At 47.1% G+C, this 27,886-nt stretch overlaps 1 protein-coding gene across 1 annotated transcript; it reads left to right on the top strand.

The window, feature by feature from the left end:
- Positions 1-27,886, top strand: arl1 (ADP-ribosylation factor-like 1). Its single transcript, XM_067999227.1, has 6 exons — positions 1-98; positions 12,441-12,578; positions 18,485-18,566; positions 20,727-20,838; positions 24,961-25,139; positions 27,522-27,886. Exons 1-6 carry the CDS (start codon positions 95-97, stop codon positions 27,550-27,552), a joined length of 546 nt encoding a protein of 181 aa, XP_067855328.1. The 5' UTR covers positions 1-94; the 3' UTR covers positions 27,553-27,886.

Genomic DNA, 27,886 nt, shown 5'->3' with positions numbered 1-27,886 from the left:
GAGCGAATCTGCCGACATCGGTGGGTGTTGTTTATGGGGAAGTGCGCGCGCAGCCTGGAGCTGACAGCCACGTCGGAGGAACAGCGGCGGCGCGATGGGTGAGTGAGGGGGAGAAACCGGGGGGAGTGAGGGGGGAAAACCGGGGGGGGTGAGGGGGGAAAACCGGGGGGGGAGTGAGGGGGAGAAACCGGGGGGGGGAGTGAGGGGGGAAACCGGGGGGGGGAGTGAGGGGGGAAAACCGGGGGGGGTGAGGGGGGAAAACCGGGGGGGGAGTGAGGGGGAGAAACCGGGGGGGGGAGTGAGGGGGGAAACCGGGGGGGGGAGTGAGGGGGGAAACCGGGGGGGGGAGTGAGGGGGAGAAACCGGGGGGAGTGAGGGGGGAAACCGGGGGGAGTGAGGGGGGAGAAACCGGGGGGAGTGAGGGGGGAGAAACCGGGGGGGGAGTGAGGGGGAGAAACCGGGGGGGGAGTGAGGGGGAGAAACCGGGGGGAGTGAGGGGGAGAAACCGGGGGGGGAGTGAGGGGGAGAAACCGGGGTGAGGGGGGGGGAGTGAGGGGGGGGGAGTGAGGGGGAGAAACCGGGGGGAGTGAGGGGGAGAAACCGGGGGGGGAGTGAGGGGGGGGGAGTGAGGGGGAGAAACCGGGGGGAGTGAGGGGGAGAAACCGGGGGGAGTGAGGGGGGAAAACCGGGGGGAAACCGGGGGGGGGGAGTGAGGGGGGAGAAACCGGGGGGGGAGTGAGGGGGGAGAAACCGGGGGGGGAGTGAGGGGGGAAAACCGGGGGGGGGGGGGGGAAGTGAGGGGGGAAAACCGGGGGGAGTGAGGGGGAGAAACCGGGGGGAGTGAGGGGGAAAACCGGGGGGGGGGGGAGTGAGGGGGGAAAACCGGGGGGGGGGGGGAGTGAGGGGGGAAAACCGGGGGGGGGGGGAGTGAGGGGGGAAAACCGGGGGGGGAGTGAGGGGGGAAAACCGGGGGGGGGGGGGGGGGGGGGAGTGAGGGGGGAAAACCGGGGGGGGGGGGGGGGGGGGGGAGTGAGGGGGGAAAACCGGGGGGGGGGGGGGGGGGGAGTGAGGGGGGAAAACCGGGGGGGGGGGGGGGGGGGGGGAGTGAGGGGGGAAAACCGGGGGGGGGGGGGGGGGGGGGAGTGAGGGGGGAAAACCGGGGGGGGGGGGGGGGGGGGGAGTGAGGGGGGGAAAACCGGGGGGGGGGGAGTGAGGGGGGAAAACCGGGGGGGGGGGGGGGGGGAGTGAGGGGGGAAAACCGGGGGGGGGGGGGGGGGGAGTGAGGGGGGAAAACCGGGAGTGAGGGGGGAAAACCGGGGGGGGGGGGGGGAGTGAGGGGGGAAAACCGGGGGGGGGGGGGGGGGAGTGAGGGGGGAAAACCGGGGGGGGGGGGGGGGAGAGTGAGGGGGGAAAACCGGGAGTGAGGGGGGGGGGAGTGAGGGGGGAAAACCGGGAGTGAGGGGGGAAAACCGGGGGGGGGGGGGGGGAGAGTGAGGGGGGAAAACCGGGAGTGAGGGGGGGGGGAGTGAGGGGGGAAAACCGGGAGTGAGGGGGGAAAACCGGGGGGGGGGGTAGTGAGGGGGGAAAACCGGGGGGGGGGGGGGGAGTGAGGGGGGAAAACCGGGGGGGGGAGGGGGGGGAGTGAGGGGGGAAAACCGGGGGGGGGGGGGGGGGAGTGAGGGGGGAAAACCGGGGGGGGGGGGGGGGGGAGTGAGGGGGGAAAACCGGGGGGGGGGGGGGAGTGAGGGGGGAAAACCGGGGGGGGGGGGGAGTGAGGGGGGAAAACCGGGAGTGAGGGGGGAAAACCGGGGGGGGGGGGGGGGAGTGAGGGGGGAAACCCGGGGGGGGGGGGGGGGGGGGAGTGAGGGGGGAAAACCGGGAGTGAGGGGGGAAAACCGGGGGGGGGGGGGGGGGGGAGTGAGGGGGGAAAACCGGGGGGGGGGAGTGGGGGGGGGGGGGAGTGAGGGGGGAAAACCGGGAGTGAGGGGGGAGAAACCGGGGGGAGTGAGGGGGGGGAAAACCGGGGGGGGGAGTGAGGGGGGGGGGAAACCGGGGTGGGGGGGGAAGTGAGGGGGGAAAGCTGGGCAGGGGGGGAGAGAGGGGGGAAAGCTGGGCAGGGGGGGGAGAGAGGGGAAAACCAAGGGGAGAAACCAGGGGTGAGTGAGGGGGAGAGAGGGGGAAAAGCCGGGGGGAACCTGGGGAGAGAGGGGAAAAACCGGGGGAGTGAGGGGGAAAAACCGAGGAGAACCTGGGGAGAGAGGGGAAAAACCGGGGGAGTGAGGGGGAAAAACCGAGGAGAACCTGGGGAGAGAGGGGAAAAACCGGGGGAGTGAGGGGGAAAAACCGAGGAGAGGGAGGGGGGAATGTAACCGGGGGAGAGAGGGGGGAAAACCGGGGCAGGAAAGGGGGAAAACTGGGGGGGGGGAGTAAGGGGGAAAACCGGGGGGGGGGGAGCGAGGGGGAAAACCGGGGGGGGGCGAGTGAGGGGGAAAACCGGGGGGGGGAAGTGAGGGGGAGAAACCGGGGGGGGGGGAAGTGAGGGGGAGAAACCGGGGGGGGGGGGAAGTGAGGGGGAGAAACCGGGGGGGGGGGGGGGAAGTGAGGGGGAGAAACCGGGGGGGGGGGAAGTGAGGGGGAGAAACCGGGGGGGGGGGGGGGGGGGAGTGAGGGGGAGAAACCGGGGGGGGGGGGGGGGGGAAGTGAGGGGGAGAAACCGGGGGGGGGGGGGGGGGGAAGTGAGGGGGAGAAACCGGGGGGGGGGGGGGGGGGGGAAGTGAGGGGGAGAAACCGGGGGGGGGGGGGAAGTGAGGGGGAGAAACCGGGGGGGGGGGGAAGTGAGGGGGAGAAACCGGGGGGGGGGGGGGGGGGGGAAGTGAGGGGGAGAAACCGGGGGGGGGGGAAGTGAGGGGGAGAAACCGGGGGGGGGGGGGGGGAAGTGAGGGGGGAAAGCTGGGCAGGGGGGGAGAGAGGGGGGAAAGCTGGGCAGGGGGGGAGAGAGGGGGGAAAGCTGGGCAGGGGGGGAGAGAGGGGGGAAAGCTGGGCAGGGGGGGAGAGAGGGGGGAAAGCTGGGCAGGGGGGGAGAGAGGGGGGAAAGCTGGGCAGGGGGGGAGAGAGGGGGGAAAGCTGGGCAGGGGGGGAGAGAGGGGGGAAAGCTGGGCAGGGGGGGAGAGAGGGGGGAAAGCTGGGCAGGGGGGGAGAGAGGGGGGAGGGGGGAAAGCTGGGCAGGGGGGGAGAGAGGGGGGAGGGGGGAAAGCTGGGCAGGGGGGGGAGAGAGGGGAAAACCAAGGGGAGAAACCAGGGGTGAGTGAGGGGGAGAGAGGGGGAAAAGCCGGGGGGAACCTGGGGAGAGAGGGGAAAAACCGGGGGAGTGAGGGGGAAAAACCAAGGAGAACCTGGGGAGAGAGGGGAAAAACCGGGGGAGTGAGGGGGAAAAACCGAGGAGAGGGAGGGGGGAATGTAACCGGGGGAGAGAGGGGGGAAAACCGGGGCAGGAAAGGGGGAAAACTGGGGGGGGGAGTAAGGGGGAAAACCGGGGGGGGGAGTGAGGGGGAAAACCGGGGCGGGGGAAGTGAGGGGGAAAACCGGGGGGGGGCGAGTGAGGGGGAAAAACCGGGGGGCGAGTGAGGGGGAAAAACCGGGGGGGGGGCGAGTGAGGGGGGGAACCGAGGAGAGGAGTGAGGGGGGGAAACCGAGGAGAGGAGTGAGGGGGGGAAACCGAGGAGAGGAGTGAGGGGGGGAAACCGAGGAGAGGAGTGAGGGGGGAAAACCGAGGAGAGGAGTGAGGGGGGAAAACCGAGGAGAGGAGTGAGGGGGGAAAACCGAGGAGAGGAGTGAGGGGGGAAAACCGAGGAGAGGAGTGAGGGGGGAAAACCGAGGAGAGGAGTGAGGGGGAAAAACCGAGGAGAGGAGTGAGGGGGAAAAACCGAGGAGAGGGAGGGGGGAATGTAACCGGGGGGAGAGAGGGGAGAAAACTGGGGGGTAAACCAGGGAGAAAACCGGGGGGGGGGGGGGAAAGAGAGGGGGAGAAAACTGGGGGGAAAGGGGTAAAACTGGGGGGGGAGGGCGGTGCGATGGCTGAGTGGGGGAGAAAACCAGGGTGGGGAGGGGGGATATAACTGGGGGAGAGGGGAAGAAAACTGGGGAGGGGGAGAGAGAGAGAGAAAGATAATGATAACTGGGGGGGGAAGAGGGGGTGATAACCCGGGGGAGAAACTGGGGGGAAAGGAGTAAAACCAGGGGAGAGAGGGGAAAACTGGGGGGGAGGGTGTGAGGGCGGTGCGATGGCTGAGTGAGGGCGGGCCCCGCTCCACTCAAGGGGCGATCGGCTCCCACTGCAGCCGCCGGCAAAAACTGTGGAGCTGCAGCTTGTCCCCCTCCTCCTCCTCCAGATGCACCAGCAGGTCGCCCCTGAGCGAGGGTGATGCTGGAGGGGGAGAGAGTGACTGACTGTGGGGGCAAGGAGGGGGGAGAGTGACCGATGTTTGGGGAGGGAGCGATCGATTGTAGGGGGGAGGAGGGGGGAATTAGTCCAACGTCACCAAAAAAAACCCACCAGATTAACTGGCCGTTCATTTTATTGCTATTTGTGGGAATTTGATGTGCACAAATTGGCTGCTGCATTTACCCACATAACTTCTTGGTATGTGAAGAGCTTTGGGATGATGATTGTAGAAAGTACAGTGCAGATAGAATCATACAGCACAGAAGGAGGCCATTTGGCCTATTGTGACTGTGCTGGCTCTTTGAAAGAGCGACCCAATTAGTCCCACCACTTGCTCTTTCCCCATAGCCCTGCAAATTTTTCCTTTTCAAGCATTTATCCAATTCCCTTTTGAAAGTTATTATTGAATCTGCTTCCACTGCCCTTTCAGGCAGTGCATTCCAGATCATCTTAACTCGCTGCGTAAAATAATTCCTACTCATCTCCCCTCTGGTTCTTGTGTCAATTACATTAAATCTAAATCCTTTGGTTACCGACCCTCCTGCCAGTGGAAATAGTTTCTCCCTATCTACTCTATCAAATTCAAAATTGAGATTAATAGATTTTTGTTAGGCAAGAGTATTAAGGATTACAAACCAAGACAGGTAGATGGAGTTAAGATACAGATCAGCCATGATCTAATTGAGTGGCGGAACAGGCTCCAGGGGCTAACTGGCCTCCTGCTGTTCCAATGTTCCTATCAAAACCCCTTAAAATTTTAAACACCTCTATTAAATCCCCCCCTTATCCTCCTCTGCTCTAAAGAGAACAATCCCAGCATCTCTAATCTCTCCATGTAACTGAAGTCCCTCATCCCATTCTGGTAAATCTCCTCTCCACCCTCTCGAAGGCCTTGACAGCCTTCCTAAAGTGTGGTGCCCAGAACTGAACACAATACTCCAGCTGAGGCCTAACCAGTAACTTTTAAAGGTTTAGCATAACTTCCTTGCTTTTGTACTCTGCCTTTTAAAAAATTCATTCATGGGATGTGGGCGTCGCTGGCGAGGCCGGCATTTATTGCCCATCCCTAATTGCCCTTGAGAAGGTGGTGGTGAGCCGCCACCTTGAACCGCTGCGGTCCGTGTGGTGAAGGTTCTCCCACAGTGAGTATAAAGCCAAGGATCCCATATCCTTTTTTTTATTAAAATAGCCTTCTCAACTTGTCCTGTCACCTTCAAAGAATTGTGTACGTAAACCCCCAGGTCTCTCTGTTCCTGCATATTCTTCAAAATTGTACCATTTTGTTTATATTTCCTCTCCTCATTCTCCCTTCCAAAATGTATCATTTCACACTTCTCTGCATTAAATTTCAGCTGCCATTTCACCAGTCTGTCTATGTCCTCCTGAAGTCTGTTACTATCCTCCTCACTGTTTACTACATTTCTGAATTTCTTGTCATCTGCAAAACTTTGAAATTATGCCCTGGATACCCAAGTCCAGGTCATGAATATATATCAAAAAGAGCAGTGGTCCTAATACCGACCCCTGGGGAACACTACTATATACTTCCCTCCAGTCTGAAAAACAACCGTTCACCACTACTCTCTACTTTCTGTCCCTTAGCCAATTTCGTACCATGCTGCAACTGCCCCTTTAATCCCATGGGCTTCAATTTTGCTAACAAGTCTATTATGTTGTGCTTTATCACAACATCAACTGCACTACCCTCAACCTTCTCTATTACTTCATCAAGGAACTCAGTCAAGTTTGTCAGACAAGATTTGCCCTTAACAAATCCACGCTGGCTGTCATTTATCAACCCATGTAGTGACAATTAATTTTGTCCTGGGCTACTGTCTAAAAGTTTCCCCACCACCAACGTTAGGCTGACTGGCCTATAATCATAGTATGTTACAGCACAGAAGGAGGCCATTCGGCCCATCATGCCTGTGCCGGCTCTTTGAAAGAGCTATCCCATTAGTCCTACTCCCCTGCTCTTTCCCCATAGCCCTGTACGTTTTTTCTTTTCAAGTATTTATCCAAGTCCCTTTTGAAAGTTATTATTGAATCTGCTTCCAGTGCTCTTTCAGGCAGCGCATTCCAGATCATCACACCACTCTGTGTAAAAAAAAAAAAAAAAAAGTTTCCTCATCTCACCTCTGGTTCTTTTGCCAATCACCTTAAATCTGTGACCTCTGGTTACCGACCCTTCTGCCACTGGAAACAGTTTCTCCTTATTTACTCTATCAAAACCACTCATGATTTTGAACACCTCTATCAAATCTTCTCTTAACCTTCTCTGCTGTAAGGTGAGCAATCCCAGCTTCTCCAGTCCCTCCATGTAACTGAAGTCCCTCATCCCTGGTACCATTCTAGTAAATCTCTTCTGCACCCTCTCTAACGCCTTGATATCCTTCTAAAGCGTGGTGCCCAGAATTGAACACAATACTCCAACCGAGGCCTAACCAGCGTTTTATAAAGGTTTAGTATAACTTCCTTGCTTTTGTACTTTATGCCTCTATTAATAAAGCCCAGGATCCCGTATGCTTTTTTTAAGCAGCCTTTTCAACTTGACCTGCCACCTTCAAAGATTTGTGTGCATACACCCCCAGGTTTCTATGTTCCTGTACCCTCTTTACAATTGTACCATTTAGTTTATATTGATTTTCCTCATTCTTCCTACCAAAATGCATTACATCACACTTCTCTGCATTAAATTCCATCTGCCACATGCCTGCCCATTTCATCAGTCCTGTGTCCTCCTGAAGTCTGTTACTATTCTCCACATTGTTTCTTACATTTCCGAGTTTTGTGTTATCTGCAAACTTTGAAATTATGCCCTGTATATCCAAGTCCAGGTCATTTAATATATATCAAAAAGAGCAATGGTCTTAGTACCAACCCTGGGGAACACCACTGTATACTTCCCTCCAGTCTGAAAAACAACTGTTCACCACTACTTTCTGCTTTCTGTCCCTTAGCCAATTTTGTACCCACGATGCCACTGTCCCATTAATCCCATGGGGTTTAATTTTGCTAACAAGTCTATTATGTGGCACTTTAACAAATGCCTTTTGAAAGGGAGAGGAAGTACTAGAGGGACTGGAATCCTTGAAAGTTGATAAGTCACCAGGGCCGGATGGATTGTTTCCTAGGCTATTGAAGGAAGCCAGGGAGGAAATAGCGGATGCTCTGAGGATCATTTTCCAATCCTCACTAGATACAGGGGAGGTACCGGAGGACTGGAAGACTGCAAACATAGCACCATTGTTTAAAAAGGGTACGAGGGAAAGGCCGAACAATTATAGGCCAGTCAGTCTTACCTCGGTGGTGGGCAAACTATTAGAATCAATACTGAGAGATAGGATAAACTGTCACTTGGAAAGGCATGGTTTAATCAGGGATAGTCAGCATGGATTTGTTCAGGGAAGGTCATGCCTTACAAATCTGCTTGAATTCTTTGAGGAAGTGACAAGGAGGATTGATAAGGGTAGTGCAGTGGGTGCTGTCTACATGGATTTTAGTAAGGCATTTGACAAGGTCCCACATGGCAGACTGGTCAGAAAGGTAAAAGCCCATGGGATACAGGGAAATGTGGCGAATTGGATCCAAAATTGGCTCGGTAACAGGAAACAAAAGGTAAAAGTTGATGGACGTTTTTACAAATGGAAATCCGTTTCCAGTGGTGTGCCACATGGCTCAGTGTTAGGTTCCTTGCTGTTTTTGGTATATATTAATAATTTGGACTTGAATGTAGGGGGCATGATTGGCAAATTTGCAGACGACACAAAAATGGGCCGTGTAGTTGATAGTGAAGAGGATAGCTGTAGACTCCAAGAAGATATTAATGGGTTGGTGGAGTGGGCGGAAAAGTGGCAAATGGAGTTCAACACAGAGAAGTGTGAGGTAATGCACCTAGGGAGGGCAAACAGTAAAAGGGAATACGCAGTAAATGGGAATATATTGAGAGGGGTAGAGGAAGTGAGAGACCTTGGAGTGCATGTGCACAGGTCAGTGAAGATGGCAGTACAGATAGATATGGTTATAAAGAAGGCATACGGAATGCTCTCCGTTATTAGCCGAGGTATAGAATACAAAAGCAGGGATGTAATGATGGAACTGTATAAAATGCTAGTAAGGCCACAGCTGGAGTATTGTGCGCAGTTCTGGTCACAGAAGGACGTAATTGCTCCGGAGAGAGTGCAGAGAAGATTTACAAGAATGTTGCCAGAGCTTGAAAATTGCAGCTATGAGGAGAGATTGGATAGGCTGGGGTTGTTTTCCTTGCAGCAGAGGAGGCTGAGGGGAGACTTGATTGAGGTGTACAAAATTATGAGGGGCCCAGATAGAGTAGACAGGAAGTACCTGTTTCCCCTCGCGGAGAGTTCAAGAACTAGAGGACATAGATTTAAGCTGATTGGCGGAAGGATTAGAGGGGACATGAGGGAAAACTTTTTTACCCAGAGGGTGGTGGGTGTATGGAATTTGCTGCCCGAATTGGTGGTAGAGGCAGGGACCCTTAACTCTTTTAAAAAGTACCTGGACCTGCACCTAAAGTGCTGTAAGTTGCAGGGCTACGGACCGGGTGCTGGAAGGTGGGAGTAGAATGGGCACCTGGTTGTTCTTCGAGATGGCGCGGACACGATGGGCCGAATGGCCCCCTTCTGTGCTGTATCTTTTCTATGGTTCTAAAGCCCATATACACAACATCACCCGCACTACCCTCATCAACCCTTTCCGTTACTTCATCAAAAAAACTCAATCAAGTTGGTCAAACACGATTTTCCTTTAACAAAAGGAAAGTTGGTGGCCTGCAGTTTTAACATTCAGATAAGTAAAAAATCTTTAAACGTTCCTTTTGGGTGACAGCCTCCTGTGGTCCATTCAAGGACGACTGGTTTGGCTTCAGTGCCCCTGAGAAAACTGACCACAGTATGCCCACGGACTGAGCGCGCTCACGCCATATTGGGTCCTGTAAGCAAATTTCTAGGCCTCGTCAGCCAATGAGTTGTAAAACAGGTCAACGAGTGGTGGGCAGTGAATGTAGGCCTGCCAGCGTCACCCACACCCTGGGGGAGAAAGCGATGATTAGGTATATTTTCATTTGATCAATTCCAAGAACAATCTCTTGATTTTTAAAATTCATAAAGCCTCCAAGTATTAAATAAAGACCAGGTTTAAAAACGAGTGGTTAGTGATCTTGATGTGAATCTAATATGCTCTACCTCGACTGGCCAGGAGCCATTTAAGATTTACTTATGGTTGGCAAATTCTTTTTCACAGTAGAGCAGGAAACACAGAATAGTTTATTTAGCTTTTCACACTGTACCACAGCTTAGCTTCCCTTCTCTGCTGTCAAAACTGATGCTGGAACATCAGGATTGTGGTGGGCATGTGTCGTGTAATGCTTGTTACAGATAGAACCGGGAAGCCAGGGCAAGGGATATATTAGTTGGAAGTTTCAAGCCCACTATTTCCATTTTGAGCCCGTAGGGAACATTTCAACTTGAATTTTGTTACTTGCCCTATTGGAAATCTGGACTTACTCAAGCGTTTTTTGTTGTTGTGGTGAAAGCATTTAATGGTTAGAAATAAATAGTTTAGAAATAAATTTGATGCAGTATGATGGTTCGAACATGCAGCAGGTGACTGGCTACATTAAATTGATGTCGCATGATTGAATAATTCCCATTCCCTTTCCCTTTCCATTTTGAAAATGTAACTTTTACTTTCAAACAGTTTCATTCTTAAAAACTCAGTGGGTAACACTCTCACCTCTGAGTCAGACAGTCGTGGGTTCAAGTCCTACTCCAGAGACTTGAGCACGAAATCTAGACTGACGCTGCCAGAGCCAGTACTGAGGGAGCGCTGCACTGTTGGAGGTGCCGTCTTTTGGATGAGACGTCTGCCCCCTCAGGTGGATGTAAAAGATCCCATGCCACCATTTCGAAGAAGAGCAGGGGAATTCTCCCTGGTGTCCTGGCCAATATTTATCCCTCAACCAACATCACTAAAACAGATTATCTGGTCATTATCACATTGCTGTTTGTGGGATCTTGCTGTGTGCAAATCGTCTGCTTTGTTTCCTATATTGCAACAGTAATCTCTTTTGGTGATAAATTTATGCTCAGTGAGAAGTCAGAACAGTTTATCTAAATTCACCAAATCAAGACCCCTCATAATTTGAACACCTTTATCAGATCTCCTCTTAACCTTTTTTGGCCTAATGAAAAGAGCCCCAGTTTCTCTAGTCTCTCCTCACACTAAAACCTGTCCTTCCTAAAGTAGGGCGCTCAGAGCTGCATATATTGTTCTAACTGCTTCTAACCAATGATTTGTTAATATTTAGCATTTATATTGGAGATGCTTTACTGCAGAGAGATTAACTGCTGTGGCACATTTTACTGGATTCAAGCAGAGTTAATCACATATTATCTATTGCTTTAACTTGATCCATAAAACCTGCTCTAGCATAAACTAAGTATATTACTAAATACTGTACCTTGATCCAGGAAGCATCTATAAGGTGATAACGTAAGTTGTGTTTCTTATTAAGTAAAATAAATGTGATCTTATTTTTCAGCAAAGTGCATTGTAGTTCAAAAAAATGACAGCTCCAATACAATCTACAAGATTAGGTTATAAATAGTAATGTTGCTTTAATAAAGGTTATCATCTTGAGAAACTTAAATATATCAAAAAGCATTGTTTGCTATTTTCTGGACATTCAAAAGGGGAAAATGATAGCTCCATTTATTTTAATGGCCTGTAGTCGCCATAGGAAAGTACAGAACTGGAGAAGACCGTGCAGTATATGTAATTCCCCTCAATCGCCCACTTCCTCAAACATCTATCCAACTGTCCCTCACGTGTTTCCATGCTGTCTGCCTCCACAGCCTGCTTGGGCATTTAGCCTGATACTGTACAAATATGAGAAGCTAGCTGATCTATCCTGCACTTGTCACTGAGCAAAGCTTAAATAACTTTACCTACATTAATGTTTAGAGAAACATAAGAGTGGGTTGGGGCATACAGTAATGTAGTGGTTATGGTACTGGACCAGCGACCCTGAGATTGTGAGTTCAAATCCTGCCATGGGTGAAATTGAGTTGGCTCAGCGTGCATTTCTTTTGCCGGCACAGGCACGATGGGCTGAATGGCCTCCTTTGTGCTGTAAGATTCTATAATAAGCCTAAAGTTAGTCATTGAAGCAAAGACCACATCAACATTTAAGAATAGGTTAGGTAGATGGTTGAAGGAAAGGGGAATAAGTGGATATGGGAACAAGGTGGGATAAGGGTACTGCTCGTGTGGAGGATAAACACCAACACTGACTGGTTGGGCCGAATGGCCTGTTTCTATCTTTCGGATGAGACGTTAAATCAAGGCCCCATCTGCCCTCTGAGGTGGATGTAAAAGATCCCGTGTACTATTTCGAAAAAGATCAGGGGAGTTCTCCCTGGTGTCCTGGCCAATATTTATCTCTCAACCAACATCACTAAAATAGATGATCTGGTCATTATCTCATTGCTGTTTGTGGAAGGTTGCTATGTGCAAAATGGCTGTTGCACTCCCTACGCTATAACTGACTACACTTCAGAAGTACTCCATTGACTGTAAAGCGCTTTGGAACATCCTGAGGTCCTGAAAGTACTATATAAATGCAAGTTCTTTCTTTCAAAAAAGAAAGCTTTTGAAGAAATACATTGGAATTTGTGTTTGGTTTCATTAGAAGCTCTTTTCCAGTGAGCAAATTTTGAAATCACCGTATTGAGGGAAGGTGTTGTGAAATTGGAATTATTACATCTAATGTATGAAAATCCATAATTCATAGTCTGCATTCCTTGTGTAATTAACCAGTGTCTTAATACTGTGCACAGAATTAAATTTAAAGCTGTTTGAAAACTTGACTGAAGTTGGCTACAGAAGTTAGTTTTCCATTTTAATTTTTCCTGATTCTCGTGCCGTAAATATCAAGTGTATTGCCTCGTATGTTGATGCTGTCTTCTGATTACTGTAGGTGGGTGGTTGTCCACTTTGGTTTCCGGCTTGTTTGGGACGCGGGAAATGAGAATATTGATCCTGGGTCTGGATGGAGCAGGCAAGACCACAATACTCTACAAACTACAAGTGGGTGAAGTCGTCACCACCATTCCCAGTAAGTATTATGTCCTGTTGCACGCTGCTGGGGCTATTGACTGGAGCAAACTTATTTATATAGATTCAGATTTTCTTTAAATTTCTATATTTCTACAATAGGGAACAACTGGCTTGCCAATTAAAAGCAAATGGAAAGTGTCAATCTTTGGTCACCAGCGTTTCAATGTTTGTTACAACCTTTATAATGTCATTAAGCACCCAGAAGTCTCAGCAGGGAGGTGAGCCAGGAGGCAGGAGGGGGTGAATTAAACTAGATTACTTGTTCTTGTTACAAATATCTCAGTCAGAGATGTCCTAACTTTTTGTCTTTGTTTGGTGCTTAAGTGCAGATCTGTGTTTTCATTAATTTGCCGCAACAAATTGCTGCTGCTATCAAACCTTGGTCTTCTGATTTAGGATTTATTCACCAATGAGATAGCAATTCTAAAAACTACCCTTTTCTTCAACAACAACAACAACAACAACAAAGTACATTTATATAGCAACTTTAACGTAGTAAAACGTCCCAAGGTGCTTCCCAGGAGCGTTGTCAGACATAATTTGACACTGAGCCAAAAGTTTGGTCAAATAGGTAAGTTTTAAGGAGCGTCTTAAAGGAGAAGAGGCAGAGGGGTTTAGGGTCTAGGCAGCTGAAGGCTCGGCTGCCAATGGTGGGGCGAAGGAAATCAGGGATGCACAAGAGATCAGAGTTGGAGGAACACAGATCTCTGAGGGTTGTAGGGCTGGAGGAGGTTACAGAGATAGGGAGGGGCGATGCCATGGAGGGATTTGAACACAAGGATGAGAATTTTAAATTTGAGGCGTTGCAGGACCTTAAGCCAAAGTAGGTCAGAGAGCACTGGGGTGATGGAAGAACGGGAGTTAGGATATAGGCAGCAGAGCTTTGGATGAGTTCAAGTTTACGGAGGGTGGAGGATGGGAGGCTGGCCAGGAAAGCATTGGAATAGTCAAGTCTGGAGGTAACGAGAGCATGGATGAGGGTTTCAGCAGCAGATGAGCTGAGGCAGGGATGGAGACAGACGATGTTAGAGATAGAAGTAGGCGGTATTGGTGATGGAGAGGACATGGGGTTGGAAGCTCAGCTCAGGATCAAGTAGGATGCCAAGGTTGTGAACAGTCCCCCAGGCCACAAAATTCAAACAAGACAAACTAGGAAATAGGGCAGAATTGCCTGGACTTGCAGGCCGCATTTTGAACAGCGCTAGTCTAAAGTATAAAATCACTTGCTGCGACATGGTGATAGAATTTGATTGCCAGTCGAAACATTGTCACTAACCAGATGTGCATGTGATTTCAGAAGTCACCCAGTGTGGTGACAAACAGCTGGTGACTAGCTGACTTCTGAGTGGTTCTGGGATGTACATTGATTCATTGGTAAATAATAACTTTATTGAAGAAGGTTATGTCGAACTCCTAAATCTATCGCGCAACGGTGGATTACATTTAACTCGTCAATTTTGCATTTACCGCACAAATGTAAAACTACTCTGAAAGTAAATTTTATTTATTCTTTCCAGAGTTGGCTGGAATTCGTGTTCCTCTCCCCTCAAAAACAAAAAGTACATTTAACCTGCTGGTTTTCAAAATTGACTTGTAATAGTTCCACCTGAACATGTGAGCTTCTAACAGTAGCTAGGGTAAACAGATGAATTAGGAGCTGTTTAATGGAATTTTGAATAGCTGCTATCCAAGAGGAGAATTATATGCAAAGTTTGGTTCCATTTGGTATCCTACTCGATCCTGCAACTGGACTCCTTTTGGCTTAGTGTCCTACTTTTGTCTGATTACACTTTGTGAACCCCCCGGGAATGTTTTTCTGCATTAAAGTCGCTATATAAAAGGCAAGATACTGTTGTAAATCTCCTTTTCATTTTTATTACTTAAAAAGGGCTGAGCTGTTGTTTTGGGCAAAAAACTGTATACAAAAAAAAGTACTTTTTTCTCTCAGTTATCGTAATTCGTATGTTTGTATGATCAAGTTTAAAAGCAGGAGTAGGCCATTCGGCCCCTCGAGCCTGCTCTGCCATCTGATAAGATCATGGCTGATCTGATTGTGACCTCAACCCGACTTTCCCGTCTACCTACTATAACCTTTGACTCCCTTGTTAATCAGGAATCTATCTAACTCGGCCTTAAAAATATTCAATGACCCTGCCTCCACCGCTCTCTGGGGAAGGGAGTTCCACAGACTCACTACCCTCTGAGAGAAACAATTTCTCCTCAACTCCGTCTTAAATGGAAGACCCCTTATTTTTAAACTGTGGCCCCCAGTTCTAGTCTCTCCCACAAGGGGAAACATCCTCTCAGCATCTACCCCTTCAAATCCACTCAGGACCTTTATCTGTTTCAATAAGATCACCTCTCATTCTTCTAAACTCCAGTGTATACAGGCCCAACTTGTCCAACCTTTCCTCATAAGATAACCCCCACATCCCAGGAATCAGTCGAGTGAACCTTCTCTGAACCACCTCCAAAGCAATTATGTCCTTTCTTAAATAAGGAGACCTAAACGGCACACAATATTCTAGATGTGGTCTCACCAATGCCCTGTACAACTGTAGCAAAACATCTTTACTTTTATATTCCATTCCCCTTGCTTTAAATGACAATCAGTGTAGTGACTTCCCATTCAATATATGATTCAAAATTAAGAAACATAGGAACAGGAGTAGGTCATTTAGCCTCTCGAGCCTGTTCCACCATTCAGTCAGATCATGGCTGATCCGTACCTCAACTCCATTTACCTGCTTTTGCTCCATATCCTTTGATACCCTTACCCAACAAAAATCTATCCATCTCAGGCTTGAGAATTTCAGTTGACCCCCAGCACCCACACACTTTTTGGGGAGAGTGTTCCAGATTTCCACTACCCTTTGTGTGAAAGTTGATTGGGAGAGTCTGTTGGCAGGCAAAGGGACGTCTGGTAAGTGGGAGGCTTTCAAAAGTGTGTTAACCAGAGTTCAGGGTAAGCACATTCCTTATAAAGTGAAGGGCAAGGCCGGTAGAAGTAGGGAACCTTGGATGACTCGGGAGATTGAGGCCCTAGTCAAAAAGAAGAAGGAGGCATATGACATGCATAGGCAGCTGGGATCAAGTGGATCCCTTGAAGAGTATAGAGATTGCTGGAGTAGAGTTGAGAGAAATCAGGAGGGCAAAAAGGGGACATGAGATTGCTTTGGCAGATAAGGCAAAGGAGAATCCAAAGAGCTTCTACAAATACATAAAGGGCAAAAGAGTAACTAGAGAGAGAGTAGGGCCTCTTAAGGATCAACAAGGTCATCTATGTGCGGAACCACAAGAGATGGGTGAGATCCTAAATGAATATTTCACATCGGTATTTACGGTTGAGAAAGGCATAGATGTTAGGGAACTTGGGGAAATAAATAGTGATGTCTTGAGGAGTGTACATATTACAGAGAGGGAGGTGCTGGAAGTCTTAACGCGCATCAAAGTAGATAAATCTCCGGGACCTGATGAAATGTATCCCAGGACGTTATGGGAGGTTAGGGAGGAAATTGCGGGTCCCCTAGCAGAGATATTTGAATCATCGACAGCTACAGGTGAGGTGCCTGAAGATTGAAGGGTAGCAAATGTTGTGCCTTTGTTTAAGAAGGGAGGCAGGGAAAAGCCTGGGAACTACAGACCAGTGAGCCTGACATCTGTAGTGGGTAAGTTGTTAGAGGGTATTCTGAGAGACAGGATCTACAGGCATTTGGAGAGGCAGGGACTAATCAGGAACAGGCAGCATGGTTTTATGAGAGGAAATTCATGTCTCACGAATTTGATTGAGTTTTTTGAAGGGGTAACCAAGAAGATAGATGAGGGCTGTGCAGTAGACGTGGTCTACATGGACTTCAGCAAAGCCTTTGACAAGGTACCGCATGGTAGGTTGTTGCATAAGGTTAAATCTCACGGGATCCAAGGTGAGGTAGCCAATTGGATACAAAATTGGCTTGACGACAGAAGACAGAGGGTGGTTGTAGAGGGTTGTTTTTCAAACTGGAGGCCTGTGACCAGCGGTGTGCCTCAGGGATCGGTGCTTGGTCCGCTGTTATTTGGTATTTATATTAATGATTTGGATGAGAATTTGGGAGGCATGGTTAGTAAGTTTGCAGATGACACCAAGATTGGTGGCATTGTGGACAGTGAAGAAGGTTATCTAGGATTGCAACGGGATCTTGATAAATTGGGCCAGTGGGCCGATGAATGGCAGATGGAGTTTAATTTAGATCAATGTGAGGTGATGCATTTTGGTAGATCGAATTGGGCCAGGACCTACTCCGTTAATGGTAGGGCGTTGGGGAGAGTTATAGAACAAAGAGATCTAGGAGTACAGGTTCATAGCTCCTTGAAAGTGGAGTCACAGGTGGATAGGGTGGTGAAGAAGGCATTCAGCATGCTTGGTTTCATTGGTCAGAACATTGAATACAGGAGTTGGGATGTCTTGTTGAAGTTGTACAAGACATTAGTAAGGCCACACTTGGAATACTGTGTACAGTTCTGGTCACCCTATTATAGAAAGGATATTATTAAACTAGAAAGAGTGCAGAAAAGATTTACTAGGATGCTACCGGGACTTGATGGTTTGACTTATAGGGAGAGGTTAGACAGACTGGGACTTTTTTCCCTGGAGAGTAGGAGGTTAAGGGGTGATCTTATAGAAGTCTGTAAAATAATGAGGGGCATAGATAAGGTAGATAGTCAAAATCTTTTCCCAAAGGTAGGGGAGTCTATAACGAGGGGGCATAGATTTAAGGTGAGAGGGGAGAGATACAAAAGGGTCCAGAGGGGCAATTTTTTCACTCAAAGGGTGGTGAGTGTCTGGAACGAGCTGCCAGAGGCAGTAGTAGAGGCGGGTACAATTTTGTCTTTTAAAAAGCATTTGGACGGTAAGATGGGTATAGAGGGATATGGGCCAAGTGCAGGCAATTGGGACTAGCTTAGTGGTATAAACTGGGCGACATGGACATGTTGGGCCGAAGGGCCTGTTTCCATGTTGTAACTTCTATGATTCTATATGAAATAGTGCGTCCTGATTTCACTCTTCAACGCCCTATCTCTAATTTTAAGATTGTGCCCTTTTGTTTTGAATTCCTCCACCGGAGGAAATAGTTTCTCTCAAATTCTTTCAATGCAGGTAAAATGCATTATTGGGTATATTTTATTTGAAGGTAACTACTAAAAAAAAATATTTGCACTTGCTGTACAGTAAGTATTGCGAATTTTTCTGTGTTAATTTGACCATGAAAATGGTTTTCACTGAGGATGATTCTGCACGGAGAGTTACGGCGGGAGCACATTGCTGGATAGCAGGCAGCCCGGCAATTATTTTTAAGGAATGTTTTGTCAATTATGTACTGATACAATACAACCCTCCGAGATCTCTGCGCTCCTCCAGTTCTTGCCCCTTGAGCAGCCCCGATTTTCATCGCTCCGCCATTGGCGTCTGTGCCTTCAGCTGCTTAGACCCTTAGCTCTGGAATTCCATCCTTAAACCTCTCTGCCTCCCTACCTCTTTCCTCCTTTAAGACACTCTTTAAAACCTACCTCTTTGACCAAGCTTTTGTTCACCTGTCCTAATACTTCCTTATGTAGCTTGGTGTCAAATTTTACTATGTTAAAGGCGCTATATAAATGCAAGTTGTTGTTGATTTCTAAAAGCTAATTATGCTACAAATAAGCTTTTATGCTGGGTGGAAGAGTGGCAATTTGGTAGGTCACAAAAACCAGTGAGTATGTCCAACAACTGTTTTACCTTTTGTATTGTATATTAACAGATTACACAGGTTAAAGAAAATCAGTCTTAATAGGACAGAACTGCAGTTGTAATCTCTCTCTTTACAATCTCTGATGTCTGTTTTTGCATTGTGAATGTGAAATGGAGCAATCATTTTTGTTTTGCAGCAATTGGTTTTAACGTTGAGACGGTGACCTACAAGAACCTTAAGTTTCAAGTGTGGGATTTAGGTGGACAGACCAGCATAAGGTATGAACATGTTCACTTGAGTATTATCAATAGCGTTAGCCTCATTCATAGGAACATAGGAACAGGAGTAGGCCATTCAGCCCCTCGTGCCTGCTCCGCCATTTGATAAGATCTAACTCCATATACCCACCTTTGGCCCATATCCCTTAATACCTTTGATTGCCAAAAAGCTATCTATCTCAGATTTAATAATGTAGTCGTTGGGTACAGTTGCCAAATGAGATCGGGAAATGGACTACATGACTCGTTAGTCCTATCGCTCTATGTAAAGCCTTTCCTTTAATGGAACGTTTGCACGTATTCAGTGTGTTCCTTGCAAAAAGCACGGCCAAGATCAAGAATTTTTGCCATTTGGGAAATTGCAGCTCTAAAAATGTAGCCCGTCCCTTCAACAGGCAACCAGTACCCGAGTTCCAAATATTCACCTTCAGTACGTAGCAAAATGCTGGCCCAATGGCCTAAGATCCTTACGGAACATTTCTAACTACTTGCAGCTTGATAGAAGATTCCAACATCACTGTACATTTTGCCAACTTTGAAAATAGAAACTAACTCGACAAAATGTCTCCCTCTTAAATGTGGTATCAAAATCTGTTGTTCGCTCACAAGTGTTTTTAATTGTTTAAAAAATTACCCTGTGCAACTTGGAGCATAATGAGGAAGCTTTTGCTTTGTGGTGGGGGGAAGGAGAGAGACGTGGGCATCGTTCTAACTGGGGCTCCCGGGTTATTTATGAAACCTTCGCTGTAACCTTTCTGTACCATAATGGGACATGAGGTTAATTGTTTTATCCTTCTGGGTCAAGATTACAAGGTTCACTGCTTTTAGATTCCTTGCATCATTATTTAGTGCTAAAGATATACACATCTACACATTAAAATCAGTGTACACTGTCCCTTTTCAACATTCCTTATGGAGATTTCCATCTTAATTGTGTCCATAGCCTGTAACACCTGTAGGTGGTGCTCCAACAGAGCTTCCTGTGTATAGAGCTCAGGCCTTTGTCAGTTTTTCAGTCACCAAAGTCTGTGACCCTACAAGTTCCCTTTGAAAAGCATGGTTTGGGTCAGCCCACAGATTCACATTCTGTCCACCGAGTGGCTCCTCCCTTTGTCACACATCTTGCCAAAGGTGAGTTTTTAAGCATTTTGAAAATACTGACAATTTAAAAATTAACTTGCATGTTTAATTTGGTTTAATTTACCACTAATAGAAAACCCCCAAAGCAAAACTTCTGTCCCCTCAAGAAATGGAGCTTTCTATCTGTCAACCACCCTCTCCCTTCTCCTTCTCTCCACCTTCCTCCTCCTCCTTCCGTCCTTTCTCTCCCTCTCCTCGCTCTCTTTTCCCTCACCCCTTTTTCCTTTCTGTTCTAGCCAATCCCTCAACCAACAGCAGTAAAACAGATTATCTGGTGATATATCTCATTGCTGTTTGTGGGGCCTTGCTGTGAGCAAATTGGCTGCTGCCTACATTACAACAGTGACTCCACTTCAAAAGTACTTCATTGGCTGTAAATCGCTTTGGGACTTCCTGAGGTCATGAAAGGCGATTTTTGCAATAAATGCAGTTTAAATGCGATAAATGCAATTTCTTTTCTCTCTCCCTATTCTCTCTCCTTGCTTTCTTTCTCTCTCCCTCTTTTTTTCTCTCTCTCTCTTTCTCCCTCTTTTTTTCTCTCTCTCTCCCTCTTTTTTTTCTCTCTCTCTCTCTCCCTCTTTTTTTCTCTTTCTCCCTTTTTTTTCTCTCTCTTTCTCCCTCTTTTTTTCTCTTTCTCCCTCTTTTTTTCTCTCTCTCTCTTCCTCTTTTTTTCTCTCTCTCTCTTCCTCTTTTTTTCTCTCTCTCTCTTTCTCCCTCTTTTTTTCTCTCTCTCTCTCTTTCTCCCTCTTTTTTTCTCTCTCTCCCTCTTTTTCTCTCTCTCTCCCTCTTTTTCTCTCCCTCTTTTTCTCTCCCTCTTTTTCTCTCTCTCCCTCGCTCCCCACACCTCTCCCACCCTCCCTGGTGTTTATATTTTATATTATGTTTTCATATACCATGAATGCAGTCAATTAATTTAAATATTTCTTAGATTTGTACAATAAATGACCTACATTTTATTAGAAAACTGAAATTATTTCACTTCATAGTGTTTTGTAAGTAAATTCTCTCTTTCTCTTTCAGGCCTTATTGGCGTTGTTATTACTCCAACACAGATGCAGTTATCTATGTAGTAGACAGTTGTGACAAGGACAGAATGGGAATCTCAAAGTCAGAACTTGTTGCAATGTTGGAGGTAAGGAAAAAATGCTTTGAAGACTCATTGAAATATCTGTAAATTATTTCATGGTTAGTGAATGGTATTTAAACAATGTAAAAGACTAATCTTTAGCAGTAACCCAGATGAACATGTGGTACTGAAGGGCACAAGTGCAAAAGTCATCAATAAAGCAAATGCAAAAGCTGGAAATACACAGCAAGTCCATCAGCATCTATAAAAGGAAAAGGTTAATATTACTGATTGATAACAGGTTATGCTCAGAACATTAATGTATCTTTCCCCTTTGCAGATACTGATGGACCTGCTGTTTATTTTCGGCAAGCTGATCAAAAGAATGTTGATATAGGGCCAGAGATGCTTTTTTTTGTCTCTATAATCATAGTGATTACTCGGGAGGGAGTTGAAAATAATTCTTCACAATGCATTTTCAGTAATTTTAACATGATGTGCTGTATAAATGCAAGTATTATATCCTTATCATGATATGTTTGCCAAGGAGCTTTGGCTTCTTGGAGAATTCAGCAATCGATTCCCTTACAAATGCTGAATATTTATCAGTTACCATGTTCAGCTACACTTTAATCTGTGCATTTTTTTTTAGAAATGGTCGTCAGCTCATGCAAAATTTATTTAAACACTGGGTCCCTTTATTGGACATGTCTGCCCTTCCAATAAACCCATGTAGGATTTGCATTATTTAAAATACCCTCAGCGTTAGCTTGTGGTGGAAAGCCTCCCCACCCTTAATGTGGTACTGTTTATATGATACGGCCACTAAGGGATGCACAAAATACACTCAAGTAATAATAGCGAAATGGCAGAAGTATTGAATAGTTACTTTGCTTCAATATTTACCAGGGAGACTGACAAGGTGGACATGACGCTAGAAGAAGAGATCAAAAAAGATATAAAGACATTTAAGATAGAATGGGGGGAGATAATTGATAGACTAATCAAACTTAGAGAGGATAAAACCCCTGGTCTGGATGGATTGCATCTGTGAATATTAAAGGAAGTTAGGGAAGAGATAGCAGAGGCACTATTACATATATATAAAAATTCATTAGAAAGGGGAATAGTGTCAGAGGACTGGCAGACAGCTAATGTGATTCCTGTATGTAAAAAGGCAGATAGAACAAGTCCAGGGAACTATAGACCAGTTAGCTTAACATTAGTGGTAGGAAAGATAATGGAATCTTTAATCAAAGAAGTAATAGAAAAATATCTGGAAAATATAATCAAGAATAGTTAGCATGGATTTCAGAAGGGAATGTTTGACCAACCATACTGAATTCTTTGAAGAAGTAAGAGTGGACAAAAGTACTGCAGTAGATGTAATATGTTTGGATTTTCAAAAGGTCTTCGATAAGGTACCGCATAGTAGATTCATGACTAAGGTCAGAGCATGTGGAGTCAAGGGACAGGTAGCAAATGAATGGCAAGCTGGGTACAAAACAGAAATCAGAGAATAGAGGTTAAAGGTAATTACTCAGACTGGCAAAAGGTGGGAAGTGGTGTTCGACAGGGATCAGTGCTGGGATCACTGTTGTTCACAATTTACATTAACAATTTGGACTCTGGAATCGGAAGTACAATCTCAAAATTTGCAGAGGACACCAAATTGGGGAATGTAGTTAATATAAAAAGAGAATGCGTCAAGATGCAAGAAGACATTAATAAACTTGCAGAATGGGTATGTATACAATACAGATTATGCAGATTCAATATAGATAAGTTTGAGGCGGTGCATTTTTGTAGGAAGAATAAGGAGGCCACATACTGCTTGGAAACTAAGATTCTAAATGGGGTAGAGGAGCAAAGGGATCTTGGGGTACAGATACACAAATCACTAAAAGTAGCGACGCAGATTAATAAGGCCATAAAAAAGGCAAATCAAGCACTGGGGTTCATAGAATTGAAAAGAAAAGTTATGTTAAACTTTTATAGAACCATGGTTAGACCACACTTGGAGTATTGTGCACAGTTCTGTTCTCCATATTATGAAAAGGAAATAGAGGCATTGGAGAAGGTACAAAAAAGATTCACCAGGATAATACCAGAACTGAGGATATCCTTATCTGGAAAGGCTGAACACGCTGGGGCTCTTTTCTCTAGAAAAGAGAAGGCTGGGTTGGGGTGACCTGATAGAGGTCTTTAAGATTATGGAAGGGTTTGATAGGGTAGACATGGAGAAAACATTTCCACTTGTGAGGGAGACCAAAACTAGGGGTCATAAATATAAGATAGTCACTAATAAATCCAATAGGGAATTCAAGAGAAACTTCTTTACCCAGAAAGACAATGCGGAAATCGCTGCCACAAGGAGTAATTGAGACGAATAGCATAGATGGATTTAAGAGGAAGCTAGATAAACACAAGAGGGAAAAAGGGATAGAAGGATATGCTGATAGGATGGGAGGGAGGAGGCTTGTGTGGAGCATAAATGCCGGCATAGACCAGTTGGACCGAATGGCCTGTTTCTGTGCTGTAGACTCGATGTAACCCACTGTAAAAACTATAGAAAAGATTTTACTTGTGAGAGATTAAATACTAATGGTAGATTGCCATTCTTAAGTGCAATGGACCCCAATATATAACATTTTTACTATACTTCAGAGTGTCAAAAGAGGCAGAAAGGCAGTCGTGGAATCATACAGCACAAAAGGAGGCCATTCGGCACATCGTGCTTGTGTTGGCTCTTTGGAAGAGCTATCCAATTAGTCCCACTCTCCTGCTCTTTCCCTATAGCCCTGCAAGTTATATAGCACCTTTAACCTAGAAAAGATGGTTCACAGGAGCGTAATCAGACAAAAATTGACACCGAGCTAAAGGTGGCCATATTAAGACAGGTGACTAAAAACTTGGCCAAAGAGGTGGGTTTTGAGGAGGTTCTTGAAGGAGGAGAGATTTAGGGAGGGAATTCCAGAGTGTGGGTCTTAGATGGCTGAAGGTGCAGACACTAATAGTGCGGCGAAGGCAGTGGGGGATGTACAAGAGGTGAGAGCGCAAAGTCCTCGGAGGGTTGTGGGGCTGGAGAAGGTTACAGAGATCGGGAGGGGGAGGCGAAGCCATGAAGGGATTTGAAAACAAGAATGAGTGTTTAAATTTGAGATGGTGTTCAAACTATCCACTCCTAATCACTGGTCAGTGGCTCCGGTTGGAATATGAACTACTGAGGGCGGGATTGGACTTAGCTGAGACACAACGTGAAGAATGGTCCCTTTTTAGTTTACCTTTGGAATCACATCTCAGTGAGTTTACACCTGAAGGAGAGGAGGGAAGAAAGTCAAAAAATATTGACCAACAGTCAATGTAATCCAACCTTCTGTTTAGGCTCTAAAACCATTGGTTTCAGAAACTGCTTTCCGTAACTCTGACTTATTTCATTGTCCTGTTCTATTATCTGAATGCCTCCCCCCACCCAGTGTGAGAGGTGGGAGGAGAAAGGCCGCAGGAGAATAGACTGAGTTTGGATACTTGAACTTGTAAGAATTCCACGTTCTCATCAAGAAATCTGCAGCAATGGGAGCACAGGTCATGCTGTGCTGAGTAGCCGCGATCAATACATGGAAGGGTAGGTGTTCCCTGAAAATGTTCAGGGCCACTTGGCCTTGTTTCAGAATCTAAGCACTGAAATAGGTTCTTGTTTTAGTCTGCTACATTTAACCATCCTTCATTCTACATAGAATAGAATCATAGAATGGTTACAGCACAAAAGAAGGCCATTTGGCCAATTGAGCCCATGCCAGCTCTTTGTAAGTGCAATCCAGTTGGTCCCATTCCCCCGCTCTTTCCCCATAGCCCTGCAAATGTTTTCCCTTCAAGTATTTATCCAATTCCTTTTTGAAAGCCATAATTGAATCTGCTTCCACCGCCCTTTTAGGCAGCGCATTCCAGATCATAACTACTCACTGCGTAAAAAAGTTTTTCCTCGTGCCGCCTTTGATTCTTTTGCCAATCACCTTAAATCTGTGTCCTCAGGTTCTCGACCCTTCCGCCAATGGGAACAGTTTCTCTTTATTTACTTTATCTGTACCCTTCATGATTTTGAACACTTCTCTTAATAGAATCTGACTTTTTTTTCCCCCGCTGCCGTTATAAGGAGTAGTTGTTCACGGGCAATCTGTTTACTTGCAGGAGGAAGAGCTGAAGAAGGCTGTTCTAGTTGTTTTTGCGAATAAGCAGGATATGGAGCAGGCCATGACTCCCACAGAGGTTGCCAATGCACTAGGCCTGCCAGCTATGAAGGACCGGAAGTGGCAGATATTCAAAACCTCTGCAACCAAAGGTGTTGGACTGGACGAAGCTATGGATTGGTAATTGAACTAATACAGTAATACACAGGGAAACCCACGCGTACCACTGGCACGGTGGTAACACGTTTAATTTAGTTAGTTTGTTTAATTTCCAGTTACCCTGAGTTGCCCTTTCTGTTTTGGAAATGAGTCATAGAGTTATACAGCACGGATAGAGGCCCTTCGGCCCATCGTGTCTGCGCCGGCCATCAGCCCTGTCTACTCTAATCCCATATTCCAGCATTTGGTCCGTAGCCTTGTATGCTATGGCATTTCAAGTGCTCATCCAAATGCTTCTTGAATGTTGTGAGGGTTCCTGCCTCCACAACCCTTTCAGGCAGTGAGTTCCAGACTCCAACCACCCTCTGGGTGAAAAAGTTCTTTCTCAAATCCCCTCTAAACCTCCCGCCTTTTACCTTGAATCTATGTCCCCTTGTTATAGAACCCTCAACGAAGGGAAAAAGCTCCTTAGTATCCATCCTATCTGTGCCCCTCATAATTTTGTACACCTCAATCATGTCCCCCCTCAGCCTCCTCTGCTCCAAGGAAAACAAACCCAATCTTCCCAGTCTCTCTGTGGGAACAATTTGTCCTGTGATTGGTTGAAAATGATGTTCAAAGGCCCTAATGTGTTAATGCTTGACTTTGTCCCTTCATTGATGCTGACAGGGTCAATCTTTAATGCCTTGACATCCACTCCCTCCACCATCGGCGCACTGTGGCTGCAGTGTGTGCCATCTACAGGACGCACTGCAGCAACTTGCCAAGGCTTCTTCGACAGCACCTCCCAAACCCACGACCACCACCACCTAGAAGGACAAAGGCAGCAGGTGCGTGAGAACACCACCACCGCCGAGTTCCCCTCCAACTCTCACACTATCCCTACTTGAACGTACATCAGCCGTTCCTTCATCATTGCTGAGTCAAAATCCTGGAACTCCCGACCTAACAGCACTGTGGGAGAACCTTCACCACACGGACTGCAGCGGTTCAAGAAGGCGGCTCACCACCACCTTCTCAAGGGGCAACTAGGGATGGGCAATAAATGCCGGCCTTGCAGTGACGCCCACATCCAGAATGAATTTTTTTAATGTAATAATACGGTTGTCTTTCTTCACCACCTTATGGGTTACAGAAGTTTTGTGCTGGCTTTGAATTAACAGTATTGACACAAAAGCAATTTCTTCATTAGTGGATCTCCCATGACGTTGCACCTAGGTGTCGAGACCTATTGTAGCCTTCAGGTGAAATGAGGTTAGAGGGTGGAGGTGGGTAATTGGGACAGGGCTTGCAGACAAAATGTAGTCCCCATTTAAAGTCACATATAGTCTGTCCTTATTTTTATATTTGCATCATTAATTCCTGTTGTCTTTGGTCCCTGCCACAAATTCTGTTCCCCCGCCACCGACTCCATCCCTCTCCCTGGCCACTGTCTGAGGCTGAACCAGACCGTTCACAACCTTGACGTCCTATTTGATCCTGAGATGAGCTTCCGACCACACATCCGCTCCATCACCAAGACCGCCTACTTCCACCTCTGTAACATTGCCTGTCTCTGCCGCTGCCTCAGCACATCTGCTGCTGAAACCCTTATCCGTGCCTTTGTTACCTCTAGACTAGACTATTCCAATGCTCTCCTGGCCGGTCTCCCATCTTCCACCCTCCGTAAACTTGAGCTCATCCAAAACTCTGCTGCCCGTACCCTAACTCACAACAAGTCCCGTTCTCCCATCACCCCCTGTGCTCGCTGACCTACATTGGCTCCCGGTCCAGCAACACCTTGATTTTAAAATTCTCATCCTTGTTTTCAAATCCCTCCAAGGCCTCGCCCCTCCCTATCTCCGCCCCTCCCTATCTCCAGCCCTACACCCCTCCGAGATCTCTGCACTCCTCCAATGCCTCTCGCATCCCTGATTTTAATCGCTCCACCATTGGCGGCCGTGCCTTCAGCTGCCTAGGCTGTAAACTCTGGAATTCCCTCCCTAAACCCCTCCGTCTCTCTACCTCTCTCTCCTCCTTTAAGATGCTCCTTAAAACCAACTCTTTGGCCATTTGTCATAATATCTCCTTGTGCAGTTCGGTTTCAAATTTTGTTTGATAATCGCACCTGTGTAGCGCCTTGGGACATTTTACTATGTTAAAGGCGCTGTATAAATGCAAGTTGTTGTGATGGAAGCTGCTTACGTAAATGTGTTACGCTGTCATTGCACCCTCCCACCAGTGGTAGTGCTGCAGCCACCCTCCCCAAGTGGGAGTTGTATTACAGTGGGACAGGTTTGCGGAGGCAGTTCCCATTATAAGTGTGGACACGGGAATTTATAATGGGGGAAACAGTTGGCAGGAACTGTGTGGAGATACAAGATTTATAATATATTGAATTGAAATTGCCACTTTTTTTTCCAGGTTGGTTGAAGCCTTGAAGTGTAGACAGTGAAAATCGTTTTGCTTCATTTGTTTCTACTGCAAGACACTGCAACAGACACAGCCAAGATTCACCCCACCCCCCCCCAGAGGTCTCATATATTGTACAAGAAACACTTATTCTACAGTGTCCTCCATTTACTCCTGGTTGTTTTATTTTGCATTCATTTGTATTTATGTGGGAGGGTTTTTTTTGCATTGGATTAACTTTACTGTTTTAGACGGGTCTCTTTAATAGAAAGGGTTGAGATTTTCTGCATCAGGAAGGGGAAGTTGCCCTTTTGTTGTTTGCATAACTTCCTGTTTATGATTGCTATAAAACACTAATAAACATTCCTTTCTTTGAA

Source organism: Heptranchias perlo, chromosome 18 (assembly GCF_035084215.1).
Source record: "Heptranchias perlo isolate sHepPer1 chromosome 18, sHepPer1.hap1, whole genome shotgun sequence".
NCBI classification, from domain to species: domain Eukaryota; kingdom Metazoa; phylum Chordata; class Chondrichthyes; order Hexanchiformes; family Hexanchidae; genus Heptranchias; species Heptranchias perlo.
The sequence above is the reverse complement of the archived record's forward strand: the minus strand, read 5'-3'. Positions and strand labels throughout refer to the sequence as shown.

Excerpts from the sequence above, each read along its gene's own strand:
- arl1 (XM_067999227.1), top strand. Across the intron at positions 20,839-24,960 it reads AACTTGTTGCAATGTTGGAG|GAGGAAGAGCTGAAGAAGGC; the intron begins GTAAGGAAAAAA and ends GTTTACTTGCAG. Across the intron at positions 25,140-27,521 it reads CTGGACGAAGCTATGGATTG|GTTGGTTGAAGCCTTGAAGT; the intron begins GTAATTGAACTA and ends TTTTTTTTCCAG.